Source organism: Crocodylus siamensis, chromosome 8 (assembly GCF_052110815.1).
Source record: "Crocodylus siamensis isolate JL-2025a chromosome 8, ASM5211081v1, whole genome shotgun sequence".
Taxonomy (NCBI): Eukaryota; Metazoa; Chordata; order Crocodylia; family Crocodylidae; genus Crocodylus; species Crocodylus siamensis.
In genome coordinates this window covers 1,753,938-1,773,099 of record NC_143402.1, presented here as the reverse complement: position 1 = coordinate 1,773,099, position 19,162 = coordinate 1,753,938, and the positions used below count along the sequence as shown (strand labels likewise).

Below are 19,162 nucleotides of genomic sequence, written 5' to 3'. Positions count from 1 at the left end.
TGGATGCAGTCCTCCAGCTGTGGTCTCACCAACGCTGAGCAGAGCAGAGCAGAAGAATCAACTTCTTGGCTTTGCTGGAGATGCATCTGTTGATGCACGCCAGGGTATTATTTGCCCTGCTGGCTACAGCATCGCACTGCCAGCTCATATTCATACTGTGGTCTATTATTACCTGAAGTCCCTTTCATTCGTGGTGCTGGTCAGTTTGGTGCCACCAAGCCTGTAGGTGTGTTGGAGGTTGCTCGTCCCGAGGTGGAGTGCTTTACATTTCTTGACATTGAACTTCATCAGGTTGTGATCCGCCCAACTTGCCAGCCTGTCTAGGGTCCACGTTTACCTGTAGCCTATCTTCAAGCGTGACTGTGCTTCCTCATAATGTGGTGTCATCTGCGAACTTGGCCAGTGAGCTCTTCCCCCACATCCCAATCGTTAAGAAAGCTGTTGAAAAGTACTGGACCCAGCGTCGATCCCTGCAGGACACCATTTCCCACTTCTTGCCAGGACGACACAGATCCTTTCACTATGAGTCTCTGGGTCCTATCCTGCAGCCAGTTTCTCACCCATCTGACTGTCTCAGAGTTAAGTCTACAATCCTCCAATTTTCTTGCAAGGGCATCGTGAGATACTAGATCAAACTCCTTTTGGAATAAAGGATAAAGGGCAATTCTCCACCTCTTCATGGTGGTTTTTGTTTAGCCTTTTTATTTGTGCTCATGTCTTGTCCTATCCCCCCCCCCCCCCCCGGCCCCCAAAAAAACAAAAAAGAAGTCTTAACTTTCTTTTCAGCGTCTGTGGATGATTTTGTTTTGGAAGCTTGAAAAATGTAAAATAAAACTTTATAGTGATAACATGCAATAAAACTCTGAATCGCTGATGCCTTGAAGCTTGCTGGTGCTAGTGATATTTAGGGGCATATTTTGACCGGTTATTCTATGTATCGATGTTCTCAAAACATCTGAATCCTGTTGCACGTTGTGATGTTGCTGTGCAGTGTGATGCTCTTTTGGTACATCCCAGAGCAACTTCATGGAATTGCCTTGAAAAGATGGTAGTTTTATTCTGGTAAATGGCTGTAGTCACAGCTGCTGTGCTGTCCTTTTTGCAGATAAGTTTAGATTTGGCATTTGCTTAGAATCAAGAAAAATGTTGTGCGCTGACTGTGTGCAAATCTACGAAGGTCTGTCTGTGTCCAGCTCTTCCTACAAAACTGTCTGAAATTAGTGTATGCAGGCTTTCCCTAAACTTAAGCGGGGCAATGTAACACTTGGCCAACATTGGGAAGTTTTAATTGTGGGGACCAAACCCATAGGCAGCTGCACTGGGAACTGCAGTTGTTCTCATATTTTGTGGGTGTATTACTAAACTATCAGTGGACTTCACCAAACAAGTTCATTATCACTCGACTATTTTATCTAAACAGCTGGTCAGAGATTTGCAGTATTTAACATGCAGAAGCATGGTGTTCAAGGCATTGCAAGTAACTTACTTCCACTCTCCAGTGGGCTACATTTTCAACTCTTTATGATTTTGTGGAAAATATTTGAAAATCCTGAATATGTTATTTAGAAAAGCCTAACAGGCTGTGGCTGAGAAATGATAAAGCAACTGCTCTTATAAAACCCAGCTGGCAAGAAGTAGCGAGGGTTCAACAAGCTGTTGTCCATGTAGACACTGGTAGAAAGAATGGGAATGATCTGAGACAAAAAAGGAGAGCAAGGAAGGAAAGAGTGATTTCTAAATTTATCATGGAGTATCTGTATGGCCAAATATGACACTTATGTAAGCAGCTTTAGACAGACACGGGAAGATTTTAATGGTTATTTGTTAAATATTAAAGATTACAAGAACTGTTTCCTCTCTTCCATTTTGTTGACTCTATGAAGTTAATCATTTCTCCAAGTCTCATAACTGGTAGGTTTGGAATCGCCATGGATGTGAGACGTTCTCCCAGATGGTGTTGTAATTCTACTGCCTAAATACAAATGCTAGAGTTGCCTTCAGAGCAGTTAAGGCCAAAAATAGACTGACGCAGCAAATTCTGCTGACCTTTTAATCTAAAAAGTGGAGCTGTTGAGTGACTTTCATTTTTTTTTTTTATATGAAGGGTAATAAAATGGATGAGATCTGGTAGAGAAGCTATAAAGCTTATGCATTCGCTTTGCTTTCAGTATTGTTCATCTCCAGCAAGGTCAGTAGTCTAATTATAAGTTTAACAAAATGTTATTTGAGCTCACTGTTCTTAAAACACAATAGCATGCAGTAATCTGAATATCTAGACATAAGGCAAAAATGTCTAAGTCAGTTTAGGTTTGTAGGAGACAAGAATCAAGAGGTGGCACGGGGCTCCTGAAGTCAAGTTAAGTATTCGTAAGTGGGTGAAAAACTATGAAGTGTGTAAAACCGGTTTGAAGTCAGCGTTTGCTTTGTTTGTGTGGACAAAAGGTGCTTTGATCTTTGGAGCAGATTCACCCTCTGGTCCTAGTCTCCAGCCTCTGGGTTTGGTGCTTGTGTTCGAGAGAAACCCGAGGAGCACTGTTGCTTTGCACTTGCTTTCAGAGATTGCATCTACACAGGCTCATGAGGCAGCACTACTTCTCCAGAGGTTCATTCCTTATGTGGCCATGCCTGGTTTGTGGCAGCTGATTTCTGCGCTAGTTTTGTTGCATAATAGAGCTATCGTGCACAAAATGCAAGAGGGAGGCAGTGACCTCCTGCTGCTTAATGCTTCTCCTCTAAACCCCATCACCATTTGGAGCCTCACTCATTTCCTTCCTTTTGCATTGTCCATTTTTTCTTTGTTTCCATTTAAATTGTGGGATGTTTAAACAAGTGGCTGCCCCAAAGCTTCCCCCCCACCCCTGCAAATGGGAAGAAAACTGCCTAATAACGCCTTCCTCCAAAAGTCTAAACCTTTCTCTTTAAATGAAGTAGCCCAATGCTTCTCAACCATTTTGGACTCAAGGCACCTGCATTGGACTTGAAGCATTTCACCCAGCTTTTGTGAACAGAGTGGCACTTCCTTCCTTGCAGAAGGACTGGGGGTTGGCCAGGCAAGGACACATCTGAACCTCTTCTTATCACCATCTCCTCACTGCTTGCTTCAAAAGGTCTGGCAGCACCCCTTCATGCTGCATCATCCTGGTTGAGAATCACTGAATTATCCACTGCAGTTTGTTCCCTCTGTTTTCACGGCAGTCGTTTCTGGACCTGAATCTGCTGGCATTAAGGCAGGAAACCTGAGTCATTCCAGCTGCTATCTGAGCATATCGTTATGTCTGCACTAGTGCTGACGATGGGCAGCCCTGACTGTCTCCAGTGATGAGGATTTCACAACTTCCAAAAGCAGCCTGCCTCATTGCTTGGGTATTCCCACTGTTACATAGCTACCGAGAACACGGCTGCAATGCCAATAAACTCTGGATAATAAATCTAGCAATACAATAGGGCTGTCCCAGTGAGATTTCCCTCTGCCTTCCAGGATCTGGCCTCTCTCTTTTCCTGCAGGATGGCTGTCTCCAGTCCTTGCTTTCACTTGTCTATCTCCTTTGTGTGTGCACATGCCCTCCAGCTTCTTCAGCATCCTATCCAATTCCCCCCAGCAGTTCTTCCCCTGCCGCGGTGTGCACGCACACTGTGTGGTCCTGGGAGAGGTGCTGGTCACAAGGGGCCGTATCAGAGAGAAGCAGTCTTGAGTTGAGACTACGTTCTTGCTGAACTGCAGACCAGGTTAGAGGAGTGGAGTATCGGTCACTTGGCGCTATCAGAGTTTGACACTATCATTATTTCGGGAACCAAACGCAAGTAGTGTTCCTGGGCGGGACTGTGAACCTTGCTCTTCCAGTGAGGAAACCCAGCACGTGGCCTGTTACGGAGATTTTTCGGAAAATCCTCAAACAAATCTCTTCTGCATAACCTCATTTTAAGAAGTCCTTAAAGTGTGCTTCCCAGTATTTAAACTGAAATGTCACTGCTGCAGCACAAACCCTGTTTGCTTGTTCTGCCTTCATCGGTGGGGTGGAACAATTGGTGCCTGTCCTTTTTCTAGGCACCCCTTAGTGCCCTGCTACAGTGACCCCTAGGCCATTGTAGCAGGGCACTAAGGTGCCTGCTACTTGAAAAGCAGCAGCATGGGCTCAGGTGCTGGTTGCTAGGGGCGACCAGGAGGAGCTAAGGGCCCACACCTGGTGAGTCAGCTGACCGGAAGGGGCGGGGCCGACTACTATAAGACCCAGACTGGAGGCGGGGAGTGGTCTGTGCTGGTCAGAGAGCCTGTCGGGTGGTGGTGTTGGCTAGCCAGTCTTTCTCCTATCAGTTCTTTCTCTAAACCTCTGTGCACTTCTGTAAGCCTCTCTAAATTCTGTTGACTTCCTTCTTTTGTGGGTTTATAAAGGTTGTGCATTATCGCCTGGGTTTTACTAACATGCCCACGACTCCTATTCTGCAGGTCACTTAGGTAATAGCCGAGAGCTGGACCCTGTATGAATTCCCTCCTGCCCCATAAGTGAGGAGTAGGGAAAACCAAGGTTCATCTGTGAGCCCTGTGATAAGCAATATTAAGTGATGTTTATAGCACTTTTAATTTCAGCTCTAAACAGATTACTCACTTAACAGACTTTTCTGCCACGTTTTCTATTGTGAAAGCCAGGAGGAACTGTTTCAGTTAGGGGCGGAAGCAAAGGAGGAGTTGGGCCAGTGCTGGTTAAGACTTTTTTCTGCTCCTTTTTTTTAAGATCAGAATTGGCAAGGCTGCTGCTAGTGTGTCCTGTCCCTTCGCATCTGAGTACCTAGGGACCTTTTCCTGTGCATGCCAGCTCCCCTGTTCTTACTCTCTCTCTCTCAGGTTACTCATTTCCCTGGTAGCAGAAACCACAACTCTTCACTGCGCTCCTTGGGTTACCTCTTTGCTGCTTCTCCCACAGATCAATACCCCTCACTTCAATCAGGAGAGGGAATTGGAACATCATTGAAAGTTTTAATTAGCGTAAGAACTAAAACAACTGGATTTTATGTATTTGCCTTTTCATTTGTCTGGGGATTTCTTGTTTTGTGTAAACTGGTCTTTCATGGATTCAGGAGTGAATCGCTCCCTTGTTAGTATGAGTACTAACGAGTGAATCACTCTACTGCTAGTTAGTATGAGTACACACACATTCTTTTTTTGGTGAGCCCAATGGAGTCCCCAAGCAGTATCTACTTAAAAAAAAAAAGCTGGCCTTTTTTGGGTAAGTGAACTCACAAATCCTGTTCTGAGTGAATGGGATTTTTGCACAGAGCTGTTGGGATCCTTTGAAAAATTCTAGGCAAAGTAAGAGCGGTGATCTGTCAGTGAAGTTTCAGATAACTCATAACTGCTTAGCAAGTTGCTGGGCATTGGGAAGCTCCTCAAGTAATTAAACATCACCACGGCACTACTTGCCTGTTTTTGTCTAGGTAGGAAGAGGAAGGAATTGTACTTGAGGAGCTGGGCAAATACCAGGGCCATGCTCTATAACTGGTGACATACAACAGTGTCCTGTGTATGAGTCTCGCAGAACTCTTTGACTTATCGGGGCCCTGTTGTGCGCTTATAGAAGTGGTTAACATTTCTTTTTAAAGTATTCAATCAGAACTACGTGGAATGCTTGAAACGGAGTACCTTTGATTTATGGGAACTTCATCAGAAATGCGTTGTAAGTATGCATGTCTGTTTTCATTGACATTTTAATATCATGGGTCGCTCTACATGATTTCCGGTCATGTAATGCTTCTTCTGTTCATCCTAATTCTGCAGGTTCAACAATGGGGGGAGATGTTGGGGGAGCCGCCTCTTAGGCTACAAGCCAGCGCAAGTGGGCCCCAAAAACAAAGCTGGAAGTATCAAGTGCTTATTAGCTAACAGTTTCAGTTGATCTGTTAAAGTTGAGTTAGACTTGCTCTGTCAGCCTGTCAGAGCTCTTTCGTGTCAGAGAAGAATTAGCTTTTTCTAGATGAAATCACTCGTATATTTGTGCCAGAAAGCCTTTATTTCTTCTACAAATTGGTAAGATTTTTTTTCTCATTATAAAGAGGCATTTTAGCAAACCATAATGCCAGCCATTTTAATTGGAGTTCATTTGCTACAGAAGAATTGTTACAGAAACTCCAATTTAATAATATTAATAAACAGACAGGACTTCATTATTTTGGAAGTGGCAGGAGGAATAATTTGTAGAATATATTTAGTCTAGTAACTTGCCTGGGTAAAATGTTTCCTTAAATTACATGGGTAGGGAATGGGGACATAAAAAGAAAAAAAACAATCCTGAAGTGCAGTGCACTGTGTAACATGGTTCATCTCTATGCCTTGTTATACCACTATTAAACCCCTTAACATCAGAATGATAAAATATTAATTTTACAATGCTGACCCTATAACAGATAAACTAACTCAACTTTTAGGTAGCCATCTAATTTATAGGGGAGTTCCTAAATTCATTAGTCATGAAGTTTAAAACACCTATTCATAATGGGAAGACATTACAATACTCAATACTTAAAAATCATTTTTGGCAGGCTAAGGGCAGCAAGTAAAATATTGCTGTATTTTCTTATAATAAATGAAAGGTTCATTATATTTAAATCAGCCTTTTCATTAAGTTAATAGTTTCATTAGCTAAACATCTGCTGAGCTATACATAATGTAGGCCCTTAATATACCAGCCTTTTTGGTTAGATCATAAAATAATAAAGATTGGTGTTGTGATAGGAAGAGCTTCATATGAGACTGAAATTCAGTTCTTTTTGCTGATGAATGCCATAGTGCTGGCACATGCCAGGAGTAATTTCAGAAGATGCCATTTACCATTGACCGCAACGCTTGGCGTCACGGTTCATTGGAGAGTAATTTGACAAAGAAAATAAGGTTATAATCCTTCCAAAAACAAGATACAGAGCTGTACAAAGTTAAGAACATGCTATTTGTGTAGTGTTTTGGAAAGTTTATGCTATATACTATCAAAAATCATGATTTAAAAATGAACTGAAGAATATGCACATTCATATGAGGGGAACAGTGATACAGATAATTTGTTAAGATTTCAGCAGTTGGTGTCAGAAAAAGCATGTATTGTATTCTAAAATAAATGCAGTTTAGCTACCAGAATGTACAAATTAACAAATCTAATAGTTACCTTGGTGATGTGGAATTTGAGTGAACATAATTTCATAGGAAGAACAAGACATAAGGAAATAATTGTTGTTGCCACAGTGAGGGCGGCATAAGAATTGCAACTACCCACTTCAGAAAACCATCAGTACTTTCTACTACATTTTTAATTAGTATGCCATGCATTGCATGTGCTTTCTGGATGGACCAAAAATCCGTAAACCATGCAGAAATCCACCTTTTAGAATTACTTGTATTAAAAGTATAGTTTAAGTATCTAACACATGTCGGTAGAACATTAGTATTTCAAGTCAAGAATTCAGATATTGAGGAAATCTCAGGTTTAAGGTTGTTTCAGCCACCTTTAGTTGTAATTCCCTTTTATTTGCGTGCATTTTGGTGCAATCTAACTACATGATCACATTCTGCTTTTCCCACAGCCCCCCTGCCTGATTGTGAGGCAGGGAGGATGTTTGGCTAACCCTTCACAGTCAGATGCTAGAGAGCAGCAGTGCACAGCAAGAAGGCTAAGTGCTGCTGTGGCTCCCAGGGACTCCAGTTGCAGGAAAAATCTTGCCCAGTCTTGGGATGAAGGCCACTGTTGGGATGGTGCCTGTATCTCCGACTGGCTGTTGAGAACGATGTGGGATGCAGCATGCTCAGAACAGGGGGAGTTTTTGAGACTACTTACCAGGTTCTGATGCATCTGTACAGAATCTGTGCAAATGGCACTTGCATAGCTCTACAACTCGATGGTGAAAATTGGGCATGTTTTCACAGGGTTGTTAACCTCCCCTCCTCCCCAGACCACCTTCCCGGATATTCAAGTGGCTGTCGAACGTGCTGTACTTGCAGGGAAGCGCACATTTGTCACCTGTGCACCTTCAAGTATCCATACTTAGTAATTATTTAATGAAGAATCAACTTCTATGCTCTAGTCATGCACCCTTTTTATTTTTTTTTAAGGAAACTGGAGACAGGAGGCAAAGTTGCATCTTCACTCTAACTTTAACATGCTGAGCTGTCAATACCCAGGATTAATTGTACTACAGCAGATTATGATGAAAGCAATAAAAACTGAATTTCACTTACCCATGACAACCAAATACATGCCTGTAAGCCAGATGGCAGAATATCTTAGTCTGATGTGCTCTCTCTCCACAGAACTAATTTTGAGAAGTCTTCAAAATGGTCATTGTGAATTCAGCATTTGGCATCGAGCACATGCTGTATGATCCACCCTTGGAAACTACAAGCCAAGCTGAAGCCGATTCAGGATTTTATGTGTTTATTTTGGTCAGAGTGTTTTTTCTTAGGAAGTGCCATATTGTTGAAACAGACTGTATGGAAGTGTACCAGATTCAGCAAAAGTAGAGACTATTCTGGTATTCAAATCCTGGGGACAGGGAGAACAAGGTCCTTGGTCTGAATTGGGCCAGATAAGTGCCCAGATCTGTTTCCGCATCCTGGGTCAAGTACATCCTGACCACTTGGCTGTTGGTAGGGTTAGGTACTCAGTGCCTTGCACCTGCATGTAATCATGCATGTCTGGCATCAAACTAATTTAGCTGCCAGTGCACTCACCTGGTTCATGCCCTCGCTTCATTGAGTGTTTAATTATTTTAAGAGGAGTGGCTCCAAACAGAAGATTGAGACCTGTCCAAACAGAGCCAGTAGCCTGGCAGCAAGGGCACTCACCAAGAGACAGGAGGATAGGAGATCAGAAAATGTAGCCTGGGTTTTGTCCAGATCCTAGGCAATTCAAGGAGGGAGTGCTTCACTGTTCCATGGGACTTCTTACTCCAATGTGTAATGATACAGAAGATACGTTTGCTATCCAGTGGCACCTAAGCTAAGATTTTGCTGTATCTTAGTGTCGTCGAGTTTGTTGAGTAAAGGTAAGGTAATAATGCTACTGCAAATGCAGATACTTTTAGTGCGAGGTCAGATACTCTAGAAATGTCTTACGCAGCACTGGGAACTCAGACCAATTTAGTTCCATGTCCAGTTGCAGTGAATAGGTAGGTGGAGAAATGGGTAACATTTTTATCACTTGATTTGCTATCTGTTAGGAAAGGTAGACGTGCAAACTATGGTAATACATGTGAAGAGCAGAAGATTTTGTAGTTCAGTGAAGAAAAGATTAAGAAAGGATAAAGTGGGGCATAGTCAACCCACAAATGCTTTTTAGGAAATTTAAACTCTTGGTTGATGGTTGAGATTAGACTTTCCTTTTGAATATTCATGCCATTGCTGTTAAAACAGACAGCTAAGGGGAGCTGTCTCCTAGTAAGGGCAGGTAGAAAGTGTGATCAGAAAAGGCAAGTGGCAAGGATCCTTGCAGAAGAGGTGTTGTATGGTGTTAAGGTAGGGAGTAGACCTGCAAAACCCACGGGTCTGCCTGGAGGATGAACGTGTCTTTTTTTTTTTCAGACTGTATCTCAAATCCTGTACTCTGATGGTTGGATTGTTTGAAACTATAACCTCTCCCCAAGTCTTGTGCTAGGGGGTGACAGCATATGAATCTGGAGGTGGTGATGATAAAACTGGAAATTCATTACATCCTCTCACTGGGACACTGGGCACTTTTTTTTTTTATTTCTACCAATTAAGTCGAGTCTTAAATGTACTTGTAGTTCCTTTAGCTACATTTGTACAGGGCATTATGGCTTGATTTAAAGGAATTGTATGTTGAACCATCTAACTGATAGTTAAGAGCCATTGAGTTTTATTATGTCTTTCAAACAATGACAAGATAGGTGTTGAATGACAGTCTAAATAGCTACTTTTAACTTTCTCTTCCTTATATTTGAATTTGATTGCTTTTTCTAGGGTGCTTCAGTATTGTCAAAAGACTACTGCAGTATTACCCTCCAAACTGATGAAGGGGAACTGATTTTTTTCCCCATCACTGTTCAACTGCTCTGTTCCTTAAATGTTCTTTAGAGAGAAATTTCAGAACTTGGCTGGTTGCGGTTCCACTCGTGCTTCTAAAAGGGTTTCCATGTAATCTTTGGCAGGTGGATGAGATCGAAAGGATTTGAGATTGAGAGGAGACGAGTGAAAGGAAACATGATAAAGGTACCAAAAGTGAATGGTACAGACAAGGCAAATTGAGAGAGGACATGAGCACCCCTGCTGTAAAAGCAAGGTGACATCGAATTATGTTGAAAAGCAGAGTATGACTTAGAATATAACCATTAGAAGAGATAGAAAGGCTAGATGTTTACATAAAATATGAACGTCCTCAGTTATATTAGCTGGGACCAAACCCTGCTTTTTAAGAAGTCATGCCCCAAAGCAGGTAATTGTGAGCTGGTTCGTACACAGTTATCGGTACCTTCCTGCTGGGTCAAGCTGTTAAATAATGAAGCACTGATTTCATCTGCTGTGGTACTTCCTAGATTCATTCCATATCTAACCACAGCATTCTCCTAATCTTTTAATAATTGAAGAAAACTGCCTGGTGTGTCGTCGTGTCCCCCCCGCCCCGACTACTTCTATTTAATTTAAAGTAGTGTTAATATTCACATTTGTAACAACTTGTTGTGAAATTGTTGTTGTACGTTATTGCAGTTGCTCTAGCTTTGCCTGTATCAACTTTTTTATCCTGATCAAAGAATGCTATTACTGTACTTCTTATTTAATGACTTCTATTGATCAGAACAATAGAATTAATTAGAAAATGAATTGGCTTTCTCCTTTGCTACTGTGCCTAATCGTGATATACTGTACTTACTATAAAGCGCCAGTCAATATATTTACATTCATTATTACCTAATTAATTATAGGGCTTGGCAGGCCAGTGTTAATGAATACAAATAAAATGCTTTTGGTAACAGTGCCTGAACTATATATACCTCATATTTTTTACCAGTTCAGTGTTCTATAATGTTGGATGAGTCATGTGTTTCAGGAATGAGTAGCAAAAAAATCACTTTCATGAAAACCTGGTTAATGGACATAATTTAAAGTCAGTTTCAATTTTGACTCGATCTGAAACAAAAAAGAAACTAAATGTTTCTTTCCTTATGGCACGTGTCTTTTGCCTTTACTTTGTGTACTCATATCGGTACTGAAAACATTTAGGAAATGAGCATTATCACCGTGTGCAGAGATGAGTTTTTAATGCCATGTTAATAAAAAGACTTGCTGCTGTCAGGGTTGGGGCTGGGGACTTGGTCATTTGGAAGCAGCATTTTTCAATGAGCACTGTGGATGAGGATATCAGGGGCCTGTTTCCAGTCCCTGGTATTAACTTACTTTTAGACCTTGGGCATATTCCAGTTTTTTATTGGCACTGTCTATACAATGGAGAGAGCACTTATTCTTTCTGAAGCATTTAAGGTCTTTTTGCAAGAGGTGCCTCAAGTGCCTCCTCCCCTTTCTGGTGTGAGGCTACGGGAAGGGGCTATCGAATAGGAGCTCAGAGAGAGCTAACTTTTGAAACTCTAAATGACTGGCTGGAAGTTCAGGTGAAACTATATGAAGATAGAAAGTGTTGACTAAGATACAGTTCTGATTGAATGAGCTTGATTTGCTTGGGAAGTAATAAAATATATCTTATGGTTGGCTGGTGTTTTTTGTTTCCTTAATATCCAAGAGATATTCTAGGAAGTAATTTGGTAGTGCCAATAGGTCACCAAATGCCTTTCCAGAGGGTAAAAATTTAGGGTCCTGTAATGTAGCTCAAAGAGTAATATGTACATATTAGCATGATCTGCCAGAGTAATATGTACATATTAGCATGATCTGCCCAAGTTAAAACTGATATTAAAACCTTGACTTTTGTATTTTTTTAGTGTTCAAGCTTACATTTTATAATTTAAGATTTTACTCTGTGTGTGTGTGTGTGAGAGAGAGAGAGAGAGAGAGAGAGGGGGAGATGACTGATAGGAACAAAATGACATACTGCAAACTGCATCTGTATAAAATGAACATGCGAGAATGCTGGTCTGTGGAATAACAGAATAAGGCATTTGTCTTCAGAAGAGCTTAAACTGAGAGCTTTTTGTTCTGTATCTCTATTTTGTCTATATTTGGCTATTATCTCAAAATTAGGAGGCAAAAAGATGAAATCCTTGTAGCTCCCTCCCTTAAACACGCATGCACTCACGCATGCCCCGTGTGCTGTTCAAATAAGTATTTGGACAAAGGTCAAAGATCAGAACATGGTTAAGCAGAAGTTTCCAGATAAAATCTAAAGATAACTTTTTCAATTTATAAAATAAATCCTTATCAAAGTAGAGCAATATAGCCAGTGTTAATGAAGTGACTGCTCTGCTTTATCTCTGCAGCTTGAAAGAGAATTTTGCTGTAAAGAGAGTAAACTGTTTGTATAGCTCGGCTCTCATTTGTTATGTTCATGTCAATACACAGTGCATGCTTTAAACCTTGGGGAGGGGGAAAGCAAATCCCCTAGTAGTACACCTTGGGTGCAAATTATTGTATCTCTTGGTTGAGTTACTGTGGTTAGGTTTGCTTTTTTAATTTGCAGCTGTGCTAGCAATGGTGGAAGGATTAGTGGAAACAGTTAACTGTTGTTATGGCCTGTTTTAAAGCCTATGAAGAATGGATGTGGATGTCTTGGTAATTAAAATGTGGTAATGCTCACCAGCACCCTGTTAGTAATTATGCTTCCACTATTACTATCACGACAGAAAAAGAGAAAAAAAAGGGCTTTCATGGGCAAGGCCTTACCTTTGTTGCAAACCTCATAGTGCATATGTCTGAGTGTCTAGGTTCAGCATGGTGCATTATTGCCAAAATCTTAAAAGCCCTTTAAAAATTTTGGCAAGGAAGTGTTCCTACCTGTCTTTCTAGTTATTTTGTATGGGAGGTGTGAACCTTCTTTCTTTGAGTTGAAATGTTGATTGAAAGTCACTGCTTCTATGGTTATCTTCAGCTTCCAATAAAAATGGCTACATTTCTGTGAAAGGAAATGTAATTTAAAATCGAATCTTCATGATCCTTTGTCCTTCCTGCTACACCAAAAAAAGACCATTCTTTTTGAGAAATGTGGCATAGAAAGTTATGGCTGGCAAATAAAGCCACCTATCACTCAGTCTCATCAGACAGGACAGAGCCAGTTTGCTTGGTTTCTTGTTAAAATGTTCAAGTCATGAACTGAAAACTGTTTCACTTAGTGTCTTGTTAAATGTTACAGATCACCAAACTAGAAACTGCTGCACTCATTTCCCTTGAATGTTTCAACTGTTTGTATGTCCAATATGAACTTTGGAGTGTAACTTTGAGCAAAATACTCAATGTGAAATATTGCTTTATATTTCTAAAGAAATTTTTCAGTGGGATTTAAATCTTAACTTCTCTTAATTGTAAACTGACTGTACAGTTTTCCTTGCAGAAATGCTTTCACACTTATTGTAATTTGTTCAAATGTGTAATTATTAGGTTACTGCATTTGACTTTAAACATGCCCGCGTTCCTACAGTGTGTGGTGGTGTTACGTCTGTGTACATGAAATCTCTCTGTTTCAAACCCATGTGCATTGTTAGTGATGAAAATGATTTGTCCTGAATCTGCTTTATGGCTGGTTCTAAAAAATAATCATGGGTTTGAATGAACACATGTTAATGCTATCAGAAAAATTCTGAAGTTTCAGAAACTGCTTTAATTAGTCAACCTGAAGCTGCTGTGCTGATGAGAATTTGTTAAAAGCCCTTTTCTTTTCTTAATTGGGCTTCCTCAAGGAAAGAGGAATATGAAAAGTTGGAGCTTCAAAGTTCAGTTTGGCTTGTGGCAATGACATTTTAAGTGATTTCTGAAACTAGTTTGGAGGCCAATGTTTTTACCTGCATGTTATAATCTGTATATTGCTTTTATTTCTGAGATTTGCAGCAATTTTATCCACATTGGTTATGTATTATGAATGCTTGATTTAAGAAAGGGATTTTTTGCATCCTGTGTTCTGTGAGTTAATAATAGGCTTGCAAATTGCTGTAGAAGCATGCAGTGTGCATCCGATTGCTATGGAAGCTTGCAGTGTGCGCTCTGATAACTTATTACATTAAACAAATCAGCAGATACTGAGACTAGCTAATTGTAGTTTAAAGTTGTAATGCCCAGATATTTTACAAACCAAAATATGTTGTTTCTTGGACTATATATAAACTGTGTGCTTAGACCCTTGCATTTGTATATTTTTATTTAAATATAAATAAAACAGCATTTATATAAGTATAGATCTTGGATGTCAGACACATTTTTATAAATTTGTGAAATCACAAGATGAAAGGAGCAAGCCAGCAGCATTGTGGCAATTTAAAACACTGTTTTTTTTAAAAGAAATTCCCACTTAATATTTGGCAAATATTTTTTCAGAGGCAGTAATGTCCCCAGATGGTCTGAACCGTCGCGCTGTATGAAAAGGGCTGTTTGATCCATTTGCCTGGGAAGTAGGGGGCTGGACTAGTTGATCCAGAAAGCCCCTTTGAGTTGCATGTCCCTGAGATGTGGTCTGAAGCTTGTGTGCAACTCTATATAAGAAACCTCTTATCGCTTTTTTTTCTCCCATAATCAATCAAGATGGCTTAATCTGTAAAAATTAATCTTTTAAACCCCTAAGAATACCTTTTGCATCAATATTTTCAAATGGCCATTTGATGCACAAATCTGAGAGAGTGCAAAGCATCTTAAACTGAGTTGAAATTCTAATGGAGATAAATTTGTAGGGGAGTATCCAATTCTATATTTTTCTTTTTAAAATTGAATTAGCTCTGTTTTAGACTGCTTATCAAAACTCTTACTGGTCTTTATTGAAAAGCTGAAAAGGGACACTGACGTATTTAAACTATCCACAACCCATAAACGCATCAGGTTCCCCTTGGGTCGATTTCAGGAATCATAAGGACATGATTCAACTCGCCCCGAAATCAGAAGAACTTTCCCCCCACTCTGGTTTCAGTGTGTACCAATGATTAATGGAAACAGATGTGAATTAAGGTTGGTTTTTTAAAATCTTTTTAGATCTCTGGTGGAAGAGGAAGATCCTCACATGAAAGTGTCTCTCGGTAGCAGCGATATGGGCGTGTCTGCCCATCTACAGTCTTCGAAGACAGGGACCACCAGATTTTTCACCAGCAACACTCACAGTTCTGTGGTACTACAGGTAAGTAGCACCGTGTATTGCCACGTGTGGTATTGTACCTGTCCTGAGAACGGGTGGTAGGATTTTCACAGGCAGTTGCTGACAAGTGTCCCAGTTCATGTCCCAGTTTACCTCATGGTAACTTGCGTGTGCGCCCGTGCCTATCCCAGTGAGTTTTTGCTACACAAGAAATCTCGTTTTGTCATGAAAAAAGTTTTGTTTTTTTGTTTTTTTTCTTTTACCATTTGAAAATTCGGTCCACATCAGCTGTTGGGACAACCCGACATTTTCCTCTAATTATATTCTTCTTCACTGTTAGCCTTATCTACCAAGTTGAAGTTTACAGAATTGGGCTTTCACTTTCTTTTGATGAAAGTCAGTTTTTATTTAGCTGCCTTTTTTTAGTCTCACCTTTCTGAACCTTGCTAAAGATATCAGAAGGAGAATTCCATGTTCTTCTCCTTGCATTCCTATAGCTCACGCGTATCAGTTGGCAGGACAATTTCATTATTTAATCCATCCACACACTGCTCTCCATTAATGCTGTTTTAGCAGCAATCTGTGCCTTCCCTTTGCTTTGGACAATGCAGTGTTTGACCCATGCATAAAGTCACTGTTGGGATTCCTGCACTTTCTCCAGGTGCAAAGATTTTTCCATTATCCTCTGAGGTCTGTTAATATGCCACCTCATTTATTTTTTTTAATAATCATTGCACCTATCTTCTGCAGGCATATGTGTGTGAAATGGCTTTTAGTTTATCTTGTCTGGCATGTGCAGCTACAGAAAAATAATTATATTAAATTCACTTATTTGGTTTAAACCATATTGTTTTCAGTATGTACATTGCACATTATACACCCAACTGTACCTGATGCAGTACAGGGTGTACTGGCTTTAACTTTAAAATGTCAGAAGTAAGCACCCTTCAAAAATTGTTCCCTTCTTATAGATGAACACAACTGTTAACATATACTTGTCTCTTGGGTGTATTCTTCAGAACTAAGGGATCTAATTTAAGATGAATACATTGGTAGTCTTAACTTGTCAGTCTTACCTGCAATACGTTTATCTTGAGATATGCAGTGTTCACTTTGACTTTCCTTTCCTTACTATCTAAAGCAAACTGACCTTGAAGTGTAGGATTATCTTATTGCAAATATTTACACAACCAGATAGTGATTGGTGCGCTTACTGTTAAACTTGCTAATTGCTTTATGAACTTGGGTTAGTGTTTGCAGTAGGATAACCAACAGCAGTGTTCAAAGACTTTTAAAAAAGATCTCCCAAGAATTAAGTGTAAAGAAGAAAAAATGGTTGATGTACATTAAAACCTTCTGAAACTGTAATTATAAGGCAGTGTATGGAGTTTGTAAGCTTTTTCATGCCCTGCATTTCCTATTGCCAGCCTTCCAGCCTAGAAACCTTGCTTCAGAGAGGAGAATCACTTCAGTTGTTCCAGCAATTGGAGTATGTGCTTAGAGCAGAATTCTGAGTCCCAGCAGCTCTAGAGGATGGTGATGGGTTGCAGGTCTCAGGTCAACTTGCCTAGACAGGGTTGTACATTTGTCAGGTGCTTTCACTAATATCACTGGAAGTATCCTTACCCCCTAACAAAGAAGGGGTCAGACATGCCTGTATTTCAACGACTTCCGGCAGGGTAAAGGCTCTTCTCCCTCCTCCTTCTCCACAGATGAGAGACTCCTTCATTGTAAACCCTTGTTTTGATTTGTTATGGTTGCAATAAAGCGGGTTTGCTAGACAGACCCTGGCCTGTACCTCTGGCATCTTGGAATCTGAGTACAGCATCTTCACATGCCTGCTGCTCCCTCATATGTTTTGAAACACCCACAGACTTCTTGTTGGGGATGCTGTGAATTGGTAACATATCACCTCTGATTGTTTTTAAGTAGGAGAGGTTTTTTTGCAGTGATTATGTGTAGGAGTGAACAGTTTGGTGCAAGGTGTAAATGAATTAAACTGAAACACACAACTCTAGAATAAGTGCTCACGTTGTATCTACTTCCACTTGGAGAAGTGGTTTGGCCAAAACTAACTCTTGTGGTGGTGACAACTCTTTAAACCTGGGCTCTTGCCTTCTTTGGACTAAATTCTGCTTTTGTCGGGTAGGTCACCCAAACTCCCATGGTAATGACTTCTCTTTGGCTGATAAGTTTAATCCTCTCACAGACACCTGAGGCTCTAAAGTGCCAAACTGTACAAAGTGCCTCATCTTTGTTCTGATTTCTGCTAGAATTCAAACCCGAAACCCACACAGTCCTGTCAGTCTCTGAGTACAAATTTACTCAGGGCATGTCTACATGAACAGGCTAGGGGGGCGTAATTTAACATCTTAACTACTTGGGAGTAATGGCTTATGCATGAGCTCTTGCCCTGTGTGGAAGAGCTTGTTCCTCAGTGGAACTGGGATAAGTTATCTTGTATTTACCGCAGAAGACAGGGTATGTGGTTAATGGGTTATAAATTTGCACCGGAGGCTCCAGTCATAGCAACTTGCTTGTGTTCTCATAGCCTCACATGGGATGATTCCCTGAAGAATTCACTTCTGTTCTAACATTTGTTGATAGTGCAGATAAATAGCTCACAAGGTTTTTTCAGACAAACCCGAAGTAGGACTTTTCTGTGACTTATAATGAGAGCACCAGTAGTTGCCATTTTCCTCCATCTGGTATTCCTTGTCCTCCACACTTTGGGATAGAGCAAACTGTTCTAAACTTTATTTCCAAGTCTCTTAAGGGTTTCTAGTGAGCTCCAAGAGATGCAAGGCAGTGCCATAGAGTCACTTGATGGAAAATCGCCTCTTCCTGAAGCTTTTACAAAACCAAAGTTAACCTCCTGGAAGGATTTCCCTCGAGGCAGAACCAAGGTTACTGACATGGGTAAATTGATTACCTTCCCATGGGAAGGCATCTTGAGCTATAAAGATCCCCACAGTCAGACAGTGGATTCAGTGCTATAAAGGGCCCTCAGAGAAGCAGAAAGGTGGTGTGCAGGTTGCTGTGTCTTCAGTTCCCAGTTTTATCAGAAAGTGACTTCAGTCATCAGTTCTGTAGCAGAGAGACTTTTACTTCATTTGCAAGTATGGCAGCCAGTACTGCAGCAGGTAGCTCTGTTTGAAGACTAGCAGAGCTTTTTCCCCTTTAGATTCTACTCTTAAAAGAATGAATCTTCTACCCTTAATGTCTGTTATCTCCAGGGGCTAGCTTCAGAAGGTTTGGTGTAAAGGCTACAGGGACACATCATGGGATTCACTGAAATGCGTTGATTTGGTTGTTGAAAGTAGTGGAAGGGCTGGTTTATAATTAGTGGATTGTCCAAAATGCTAACTCAGCAAAAGTGGTCCAGTTTGACCCTGCCTCGGGAGTCAGAAATCACACTACATGCTTATAGTTTGGAGCTTAAAGATGTCCTGGTGCCTCTGTGACCTGCCCAAGTTGTTGGGTCCGTTTTGGAGATGGGAAGACCCCAAGCTCCCAGACAGAGCTTCACCCGCTCCATTGGGTGTTCTTCAGATATGCCTAACTCGCTGCCATACCCGGAGGCAGCTGAAGGCTGACCGTGCGAGTGGTTGTGGTGCTGCTTTGCTTTTGCCTGGTAGGGACCAGTTAGAGCAGTTGCCCACGAAGAAGTGGCAGGCGTTGGCTCTACACCTCCCTCACTCCAAAGGGATTGGAGCCCGCATCTCCCACTTCCCAGGAGAGTCAGCTAACCATTGGGTACCTCTTCTGTTCAAGCTGGACTTCTTGACAGATGTGCATGCCAGCATCATGTGGCCAGATCAAGCAAGCAAAGAGAAAAATTGCTCTGTAACGTAGTGGTTATAGCACTTCTCTGGGTGGGGGGAGAAGAGAATCTCCCAATACTGAGCTTTTTCATGCCTTTTTGCATTATATAATCATTTGTTTAAAAAATG

At 40.9% G+C, this 19,162-nt stretch overlaps 1 protein-coding gene across 8 annotated transcripts in view; it reads left to right on the top strand.

Annotated features, from left to right (window-relative positions):
* KLHL13 (kelch like family member 13) overlaps positions 1-19,162 on the top strand; it is a 108,236-nt gene that overhangs the window by 62,431 nt on the left and 26,643 nt on the right. For all 8 annotated transcript variants that reach the window (XM_090059236.1, XM_090059238.1, XM_090059235.1 and 5 more), the window contains one exon: positions 15,110-15,251. In XM_090059236.1, the coding sequence (XP_089915362.1) occupies positions 15,110-15,251 (142 nt within the window). The remainder of the gene's footprint in view (positions 1-15,109; positions 15,252-19,162) is intronic.